The 11,063-nt window shown below is 34.4% G+C and overlaps 1 protein-coding gene and 1 pseudogene across 1 annotated transcript; both read left to right on the forward strand.

Annotated features, from left to right (window-relative positions):
* LOC104713628 (ribonucleoside-diphosphate reductase large subunit) lies at nucleotides 1,434-6,649 on the forward strand. The gene is made up of 17 exons (XM_010430797.1): nucleotides 1,434-1,940; nucleotides 2,160-2,221; nucleotides 2,308-2,395; nucleotides 2,498-2,761; nucleotides 2,863-3,103; nucleotides 3,190-3,266; nucleotides 3,366-3,536; nucleotides 3,628-3,720; nucleotides 3,806-3,955; nucleotides 4,047-4,133; nucleotides 4,853-5,017; nucleotides 5,099-5,218; nucleotides 5,313-5,515; nucleotides 5,594-5,743; nucleotides 5,827-5,974; nucleotides 6,109-6,192; nucleotides 6,288-6,649. Exons 1-17 carry the CDS (start codon nucleotides 1,713-1,715, stop codon nucleotides 6,405-6,407), a joined length of 2,451 nt encoding a protein of 816 aa, XP_010429099.1. The 5' UTR covers nucleotides 1,434-1,712; the 3' UTR covers nucleotides 6,408-6,649.
* Nucleotides 10,525-11,063, forward strand: part of LOC104713629 — a 3,835-nt pseudogene continuing 3,296 nt past the window's right edge.

Raw genomic sequence — 11,063 nt, forward strand, 5'->3', positions numbered from 1 at the left:
TGCGTATTTAAGTCGTCTGCACCTAATACTTTTAAGAATAACAAAAGATTTATTATATTTTATGTTTTTTATCGACAACTCCGATTTTTTTAAACAATTGATTCCCTCTCCCTCTAATCGCAACTTTCATAAACAATTGGAATCACTACCATTATCATTAAAAGCTCTTATATAATTTAAGTTAACAAAACTCACTTAGAGTAAACTTTGTAAAGTAAGACTATGTAAAGTAATGTACACCAACGTAATTTACATGGTTCATTTGATCTACCAAATCCTATAGTGTATAATTTCATGTTTTAAATGCACTTACTAAATCTTTTTAAAAATGTAACATGTAAATGTAAAAATTATCTTGTGGGTTACTAACGTAATTTAAGTAAATACTAAATTAAATGCTTATGCCAAAAAATTGTTTTAAAATATTTTTAGTTTTGAATATCACGGGTTATATAGCATAATAGATTTAGATTGATATATATATATATATAAAAATTAGTATTATTAATTTTGGTGTTTATCTTATTATTATTTTATTAACACCATCAATATTAGAATATTAAAAATTATAATTAAATTACGCTTATGTAAACAAAAATGTCATGCAATAAAACACATATTAAATCCTAAAATTAACAATCTAAATACAATTATACGATTTCAAATACTAAAATTATACGATTTCAATCTAAATCAACAAACAATTATAACTTAAAATTTAATAGTTTTCGTTCAAGAAAATATTGCCACGCGGTATACCGCAGATGAAAATCTAGTTTTTTTAAAAAGACGAAGACATTTTAGTAATTGTTGGTTTCAGTCGTCGTGGTTTAAAATCTATCGCTGAAGAAAATAGCGATCCAAAATATATGTCGCTGGTCACTGAATACTGTCGCTGCGACTGGTCGACTAAACCATTGTTAAACCAGCGATAGACAAACGAACGATGTTTGGTCGCTGTCGCTGGTTTCTGTCGCCAACGACATGAAAATGAACATGCCCGTTAACTCACATGTTATAAATTATCGTTCATGATGGATTAGTTGTGATTGGTGGAACTTTAAATTAAATAAAAAAATATAATGTCAAAGTTGTTAAAAGGTTTGAAAGTATATAAATTATGTTTACAAGATTCATTCAAGTTTTGTACAATATTTATAAAAGGCTGTCCACTTTGAAAGCATTACAATATCCTATTGGGAAAAAAATTCTCTTGGCATGAATTTATTTATTATTAAATAAAATTTGATAATGTTTAAACAATAAAAGAATATGAATAAATTCCTAGGTTGAATAATCCTCTCTAAAAAGAAAAGAGCTGGGCCCCATGACAATACACATTAACTTCATGGGCCAGGTCCACATTCAACCATTAAAAAAAAATTTGAAATAATGAACCCGCCACGTGAAAAAAGCCCAATGGCTCCTTCTGATCTGACCTTCTCTTACAAGCTGGCGGGAAAATCCCAAATCTTTTCCCGGGAAAGTGGATTAAAAATTTCGGCCATTAAAGGACAAAATCACAAGAAAGTAGAAACCCTAGAGATATTTCGAAACCGAAGCAACCCCTTTTAAAGCCTCCTTCTTATCTCTTTATAAAAACCATTTCTTTCCTGCAACATCGTTGCTTACCCATCAGACGCCCATCACCTGTTCGATAAAATTCCTCTGAGACCTTTTCTAATTTTTCTTCTTTGACCGAAAAAAAAAACATGTATGTGGTGAAGCGTGACGGAAGGCAGGAAACTGTTCATTTCGATAAGATTACTGCCCGGCTTAAGAAGCTTAGCTATGGGCTTAGCAGTGACCATTGTGACCCTGTCCTCGTTGCTCAGAAGGTCTGTGCTGGTGTCTACAAGGGAGTCACCACAAGTCAACTCGATGAGTTAGCCGCTGAGACTGCTGCTGCTATGACCTGTAACCATCCTGATTATGCATCTGTGAGTTATTTCTATTCGATTTGCTTTCTGGGTACTATTTGATAAAGTCAGAGACTTTCATCTCTCTGATTGGATTGGTATTTCATTTGATAGAATTGAATTGAACTTTGCCTTCTCAATTGCGATGTTTGGAACTGTGTACTTCTAAATATGGACTTGAGTCTTGATGACATGATCTGTATGATATACATGTTTTTTTCTTCTGTGTTTGTATGTCAGCTTGCTGCTAGGATTGCTGTCTCAAACCTTCACAAGAACACTAAGAAATCGTTTTCTGAGACGTGAGTGTTATTAGTTGGTATATATAATTGATTTGTGTTTAAGTTTCATATGAGTTGACTTGGATGTACTGTGTGGTACTTTGCAGGGTTAAGGACATGTTCAATCATGTCAGTGAGAGATCTGGACTAAAGTCCCCACTAATAGCTGATGATGTATTTGACATAATTATGCAGGTACGAAAGCCTCTGTTATGATCTCAATTCAATTTTGTTTCTTGGTGTGATACATATGTAACTTGTAGATCACTGACTAGTGTTTTTCTTTGGTTTCTTCAGAACGCTGCTCGTCTGGACAGTGAAATAATCTATGATCGTGATTTTGAATACGATTTCTTTGGATTTAAAACTCTTGAGAGATCATACCTCTTAAAAGTCGAAGGGAAAGTTGTTGAAAGGCCTCAACACATGCTGATGAGGGTAGCTGTTGGCATTCACAAGGATGATATTGATTCCGCGATCCAAACTTACCATTTGATGTCTCAGAGATGGTTCACTCATGCATCTCCTACACTCTTCAATGCAGGAACGCCTAGGCCTCAAGTAAATATACCTGTAGTTTGATATTTTATTATATCTATAATCCGGCTATACTTTTAAATGTGCCTGTGCTGATTTGCTATCGAAAATAATTGACATGGCAGTTAAGCAGCTGCTTTCTGGTGTGCATGAAAGATGATAGCATTGACGGCATATATGAAACACTTAAAGAGTGTGCTGTTATAAGCAAATCTGCTGGGGGTATTGGTGTTTCAATTCATAATATTCGTGCAACTGGAAGTTATATTCGTGGCACAAATGGAACATCTAATGGTATTGTTCCAATGCTGCGTGTATTCAATGATACTGCTCGTTATGTTGATCAAGGAGGAGGCAAGAGAAAGGGTACATATCAGCACCTACTTTGATATCATTATCTGTGCTGTAGATGGTCTCTAGTGTATCTGATGTATATTTTGTCATTGGTGAAGGAGCCTTTGCTGTATACCTGGAGCCATGGCATGCTGATGTCTTTGAGTTTCTGGAGCTGCGTAAGAACCATGGGAAGGTAAAATTACATCCTCTATATCTCACCATGTATTCCCCTCATATGTATATTCCAATTCAGGCTGATACAACCTCTAACTACACCTTTTTCCCATTATAGGAAGAACACAGGGCTAGAGACTTGTTTTATGCTCTCTGGATTCCAGATCTCTTCATGGAGAGGGTCCAGAGCGATGGGAAGTGGTCACTGTTTTGTCCAAACGAAGCTCCGGGTTTGGCAGATTGCTGGGGCGCTGAATTTGAGACACTGTACACGAAGTATGAAAGAGAGGTGAATCCCTATTCATCTATGTATATGCTGCTTCGTTAGAAACTTAAATTCCTGTTATCTCAATACCAGTTATGTTTGTTCAAATCTTTAGGGAAAAGCCAAGAAGGTTGTTCAGGCGCAGCAGCTTTGGTATGAAATATTGACATCCCAGGTAGAAACAGGAACACCATACATGCTTTTCAAGGTTAGTACAAGTCCTAATTCTGTGGCTACACGTTATATACCTATAACCACCGGTTCATACTGTAACTTTTGTTACTCTACTGTAGGATTCATGTAACAGAAAAAGTAATCAGCAAAATCTGGGAACAATAAAGTCATCCAATTTATGCACTGAAATCATTGAGTACACTAGTCCTACAGAAACTGCTGTGTGCAATCTTGCATCTATTGCTTTACCCAGATTTGTAAGGGAGAAGGTGAGTAGGAAACTGATTTGCCGGTTCTCTTAATTTTCTTTTACTTTGTCACTCGATGCATAGAGCTCTAACTTTCTTCATCTCACTACAGGACATCCCGTTAGACTCTCATCCATCTAAGCTTGCTGGCAGTCTGGGCTCAAAGAATCGTTACTTTGATTTTGACAAGTTAGCAGAGGTCAGATACTAAGTACTTGCCTCATTTGACCTCAAATCTGACTCTGAAGGAGTTATCTCTGGAGAAGTTTCCCTGTCTTTGATGTGATGTTGACTTTTTTAATTTTCTGTGTGACCAGGTGACTGCTACTGTTACTATCAATCTCAATAAGATAATAGATGTGAATTACTATCCTGTGGAGACTGCAANTTAGTAACAGTCCTAATTCTGTGGCTACACGTTATAGACCTATAACCACCGGTTCTTACTGTTACTTTTGTTACTCTACTGTAGGATTCATGTAACAGAAAAAGTAATCAGCAAAATCTGGGAACAATAAAGTCATCCAATTTATGCACTGAAATCATTGAGTACACTAGTCCTACAGAAACTGCTGTGTGCAATCTTGCATCTATTGCTTTACCCAGATTTGTAAGGGAGAAGGTGAGTAGGAAACTGATTTGCCGGTTCTCTTAATTTTCTTTTACTTTGTCACTCGATGCATAGAGCTCTAACTTTCTTCATCTCACTACAGGACATCCCGTTAGACTCTCATCCATCTAAGCTTGCTGGCAGTCTGGGCTCAAAGAATCGTTACTTTGATTTTGACAAGTTAGCAGAGGTCAGATACTAAGTACTTGCCTCATTTGACCTCAAATCTGACTCTGAAGGAGTTATCTCTGGAGAAGTTTCCCTGTCTTTGATGTGATGTTGACTTTTTTAATTTTCTGTGTGACCAGGTGACTGCTACTGTTACTATCAATCTCAATAAGATAATAGATGTGAATTACTATCCTGTGGAGACTGCAAAAACTTCAAACATGCGTCACAGACCTATTGGTATCGGTGTACAAGGTCTTGCAGATGCATTTATCCTCCTTGGAATGCCATTTGATTCTCCAGAGGTAGACTTGTTTTGCATTATATGATCAACCTTGGAAAGTAATTTTGTTCTCTGTTCTTAAGCAGTTTAATTTCTTACTCAGGCGCAACAATTGAATAAGGATATATTTGAAACTATATACTACCATGCACTCAAAGCATCTTCAGAGCTTGCTGCAAGAGTTGGGCCCTATGAAACCTACGCAGGAAGTCCTGTGAGTAAGGTATGCATCTTAGCCATCAATGATTAGAAAATTTTCGACCAAACGTTATAAGGTAGCATGGTGGATTGTTAGGCTGACTTTATCCCATCTCTAGGGAATCCTTCAACCTGACATGTGGAATGTAATTCCATCAAACCGCTGGGACTGGGCTGATCTTAGAGCTATGATATCAAAGAATGGAGTGAGGAACTCTCTTTTAGTAGCACCTATGCCAACTGCTTCAACCAGTCAGATTCTCGGGAACAATGAATGTTTTGAGCCATACACATCAAACATCTACAGCCGCAGAGTCTTGAGGTATGTGGTTAAATCATCTGACAAAGTATGCTTCTGGTTTTCCCACTTGTTGCTTACTCATTGGGTCGGGTTGTGCAGTGGTGAGTTCGTAGTGGTGAATAAGCATCTTCTCCATGACTTGACTGATATGGGACTTTGGACTCCAACGTTGAAGAACAAATTAATTAATGAGAATGGTTCTATAGTAAATGTTGCGGAGATACCTGACGACTTGAAGGCTATTTACAGGTATAGCTCCCATTTATTGTGTTCTCCCTAATATTATGTCTAGATACCGAGATTTGATTTGTTTCTCTTGCAATAAAACACAGAACCGTCTGGGAAATCAAACAGAGAACAGTGGTGGACATGGCTGTTGATCGTGGATGTTACATAGATCAAAGCCAAAGCTTAAACATACACATGGACAAACCCAACTTCGCAAAACTCACTTCCTTACACTTCTATGCTTGGAAAAAGGTACAAACCTTAAACATCTAAACTCTTTTTATATTCAATATGAAATAGTTTTGAGATTATAAAGAGTATCTGGTCCTTCACTCATCTTGTAAATACTCATAATCTCACTTATTTTGTTGTTAATCTACCTTTAGGGTTTGAAAACCGGGATGTATTACCTGCGATCTCGTGCTGCAGCTGATGCGATAAAGTTCACAGTTGACACAGCCATGCTCAAGGTAAGAAAGAAAAACAATGCAACACTCTTTGCAACGATTCTTCTAGTGAATTCAGACATTTTACCTGTGAGTTGTTGTCGTTGGGCTTGATATAGGAGAAGCCGAGTGTAGTAGAAGGAGGTAAAGAAGTAGAAGAAGAGGATAATGAAACCAAGTTGGCGCAGATGGTATGTTCCTTGACAAACCCTGACGAATGTTTAGCCTGCGGAAGTTGAAGCTCTTTGTGATATAGTTTGGTCTTCAAAAGCAAGAAAGTAAAAGCACAGTCTCGTGGACTTTGGGTCTTTTCTATATAACTTGCTTTGTTGATCTGTGTGTATGTTGTTAATAGTTTCCGAATGCTTAACGTTGCTTCGAGTTTTGTGTAATCCAATTTCGTCTTTTCTTTTTCTTGAAACAATGGGTTTGTAACGAGAAAATATATAATCTTATAGTAGATTTTGCTATCAATTGTTTACTATACATGGGTAATTGATTGGTAAGAATATATTCCAATCTTTGCGTGATATAATTTAACAAAGACACAAAAATGGTTAAAGTCAATGCAATTCTCAAATGACACAATCGATCTGTCCATAGAACAAAATTTTACAAATATAGTTGACAAAAATGTATCAACTCAACATTTTGTAAATTCTCATATATCAAGACAAAGCTGAAATAAAATACTCACAAGGGAGATCTCATACATCTCTCATACCCATAACCAACTTTTAACAAGAATCAAACTTGTATCTCTCTGGTGCCTACATTTTCAACTTGCATGAATTTAATTGTTTTTGAGGAATCTCCATTGTTCCTTTAGGACATAAAATATATTGGTTAATTCCACAATATACTGTTTTATATTGAAAGAAAAATACAAGAACTTTTTTTTACACAAACCAAACATCATTTTTTTACTTTTTTATATACACCAGACTTTTTACAATTTTGTCAGTCTCAATTAATAACCTAGAATTACATGAAAAGCATCAGAAAAAGTTTTCTAAAACAAAACTGGAATGTTTTAAAGTCACATACATCCCTTATTTACTCAATGACAAAAGTGACTTGACCTTTGATACCAAAAATACATGACAAGGCATAACCTGATATTCTATAATCGAACTAATTCATCCAAATATTTATAATATAAAATGTCTTAACATTAGAAAAAAAAAACAAAGATCTTACTTTAAGAGTTGAAGCAACATATATACGACTTTAGACCGTATCATGGTCAAGATGTTCCAATTGGGATGTTGTACATTAGATGTACGATTTCATTATAGAGTTATAATTAAAATGAGATACATGTATTAGTTGGAATAGATCTTTAAAAATTACTAAAAATGGTTGTATACTTATATAGAAATAATAATTAATTATTTGATAACTGAAATTTTTTTGTCAATACTTCATAATTTTCAAAATCATAATCGAATTCCATAACCTAACGAATTGTAAGGACACCTAAACCTAGTAGATATGAGCACTTTGGAAAACAAATTCATTGTAGTGTCTTTGCCCATATATATAATTTGATGTTTTATATTATCATTTTAGTTATTTACATGCAAAAATCAACTAAACTATATATTTATTTAGACGTATTATATCGAATCAATATTTTGATATCTGAATGTGTAAATAAAATATCAATGACCAAATAGATACATTGCACGGTCCATATAATATAATTTCATATAAGTTGATTAAAACATAATCTGATTAACATGTGATATATGTGATATATATGTTTTAGTTTATAAACCTTTTGTTGGTAACCTCGTTTTAAACCGTCAATGAATTAATTATATTTTTAGACTAAAAGTACTCGTTTTAAAAATGTAGTGTCATATCACGCTGCAATTTTCCAAGATCTCTTTATAAATGTTTTTTTTTTTTTTCATTCAGATAACTAAGAAGCCATTAGACCAAAATCTACTTGGTACTTTTTACGTTTTTTTTTGTTTTTTTTTGTTTTAAATGATACTTCCTCTAAATCACAAATGATGATGTTATAAAATTTTCACATAAATTAAAAAATATTTAATGTTTAGTTAGAAATGTATTATTTATTTATAATAACATATTTCTCATAACTATTAACCATTTGTAATATATCAAACTTTTAAATTCTTAATTAATGATTTTTGAAATTTATAAATTTTTAAAATTTTCACATAAATTAAAAAATATTTAATGTTTAGTTAGAAAGGTATTATTTATTTATAATAACACATTTCTCATAACTATTAACCATTTGTAATATATCAAACTTTTAAATTCTTAATTAATGATTTTTGAAATTTATAAATTTCTAATATTAATTGATGAAATTTTACATAAAATCAGTTTTTGTTTTTGTTATAGAGAGGGAGCATTTACAAAAAAACTATCAAACAATCATGGTATCCAATACTAAAGTTTTTTGTCAACCACACACTTAATTAAAGATGAACACCCATTTTAGTGTGTGTATATATATATATGGGCGGAGGCAGCTTAGAGTTATAAGTGTCAATTGATCCTGGTGAATTTCTAAAATTAGGTGAAATATTAGGAAAAAAAATCAAATTGATCCTGGTAAAATAGTACAATTGACTCTTATAAAAGAATTTAATAACACAATTGATCCTAAAATTTTTTTTTGATCTTGATAAACTGATTTCCTAGCTCCGCCACAGTATTTTTTTTTGGTAGGTATGATAGCTCCGATTAATATTTATGAAAAGTACATTTTTTTTTTTCCAAATGTTAATCGGTGTTGGCTAAATATATCGATGACAAATTGACAACTGTACTCTGTATTATTTAATCCACAATACAAATGTCTTTGTAACAAATACAAGTGCTATACATCGACCATTATCTTGACATTAGTAGAACGATGTTGATTCAAATGTTTGATAATCCAGGTTAATGGGTAGTGAACTAATTTGTTTAATGAGACCATTTGTGTAAGCTTCTTGGTACATTCGTTAATAGATCTATCAAACATGAGATTACATGATTTTACTTAGCCCACACGTACTCATCTCACATCTTTAGCTTATGTGTATAACTTGAGAATTTGCGTCAAAGTCATAAGTTCAAACTTGACATTTTTGGTTTCGTAGGTGTCCTTCAAAGGTTACTTCGTACAAATATTGAAACTTAACCATCAAGATTTTACCTAGTTCTTACCGGGAGGGATCATCTCACACCTTAGCTTATGTGTGAATCTTCAAAGTTCAAACTTGACATGTTTTTGTTGTTGTAGGGTAGGCCGTAATAACGGGCTGAGCTAACTATCAAGAAAAGCCCATTTGGAAAAATGAAAGAAATCTCAGCCGTTCATCGTGTGTGTGATCGAAAACATAAACCCTAGTCTGTGTACACTCATCCAACGCCGCCTCTTTGTCCGACTATATTAGTATCCAAAACCTTCTTCTTCTTGAACATGTTAATCGCCGCCAATTATAAACCCAAGAATTCGAATTTCCAATGTTGTTTTGCTTGAATGCGTTTCTTGTTTTTAGATTATAAACCGTTGAATTCGTCTGCTTTTGTAAAATTGTAACGTTTGTATTTGAAACTGTAGAGGATTAGAGTTTAGTGGTAGTTGTCGATGATGATAGAAGAGAAGGCTTGTTTCTCAAAAACATTCGCAGTGGCCGCCTAAGGCTTTCGCCTTTCGCCGGGCTTGAGAGCCAATGCTGTTCTTTATCCCTTCCTTGGATGTCTGAGACTCTCTTTACTATACTATACAGTTCATTATTAATTATGGTTTGTTAGTTGTTGAGTAATTGCTATAGATTAAGATTAGGATCAATGAGGATATAACCAATAAGGGCTTGTTTCTCAAAACATTCGCAGTGGCCGCCTAAAGCTTTCGCCTTTCGCCGGGCTTGAGAGCTCATGCAGCTCCTATCCTTCCTTGGATGTCTGAGATCCTCTTCTATCTCTCTATCGGTTTTGTTGTTTTCTAATGGGTCACAAATCTGTTTTTTTTTTATTGTTCTTTTTCCTTTTCTTCTGCAAAGGTGAATTTTAAGATAATCTTATGGTGGACGTTTGGAAAAAGAACGAGATAACCTTTAAAAGGTTTAAAGATTACGGCCGTGTGACGAAGAGTTTGGAAGACCCTGACGACGAGTGACGTTTGACAAGTTCAAACACAATTCAAGTTTAGTAGAATATTAAAGGATGAAAAAATATAAAATCAATCACATACAATAAACTCAATAATAATTCAACACCAAAGTCTGATCATACATTAAAAAAACCCTAATCTTGTTGAATCTAATAAACGGCAAAATTAATGTAATCGACAAAAACCAGCTAAAGAATAAAGTAAACCTTGTACCCAAACACTCTCTTGACGAATCGTTTACGACACACTGACTTGTTTCTCTATCGATAGTCCCGCCCTTCATCGCCAAATTTCAAATTTCGATTTCTCTTTTCTAGAGATGAGCGATTTCATTCAGATATCTGACAGCGAGGATGAAGCTACTCCTCCACCGTCGAAAAGGGCTCGAAAGAATCCTACTCCTACGGTTTTGAACTTGGATTCCGATCCGTCACCGCAGAAACAACCGCCGGGATCTGCTTCTACTTCGACGCCTCTCTTGGACGATGTCACTGTAGTCAAGTCTTCTTCCTTGAGTTCCGGAATCGGAGTTTCTTCACACCGTGAGTCTCACTCGTTTTCCGGTAAGTTTACCGTTCCGAAATCGAGTATGTACGGTTGGTTATGCGGAAATGGTTTCGTTTATAGGGGGAATTGATACTTGGGGAGACTGTTACTCTATTTGTGAATTTTTGGGATTAGTGATAGAATCTTTCAGTTCTTTGTTAGGGTTTTACTGTTTCCGCTGAGTTTGTTTTTTTTTTTTTTTTTT

This window comes from Camelina sativa, chromosome 9 (assembly GCF_000633955.1).
Source record: "Camelina sativa cultivar DH55 chromosome 9, Cs, whole genome shotgun sequence".
NCBI lineage: Eukaryota > Viridiplantae > Streptophyta > Magnoliopsida > Brassicales > Brassicaceae > Camelina > Camelina sativa.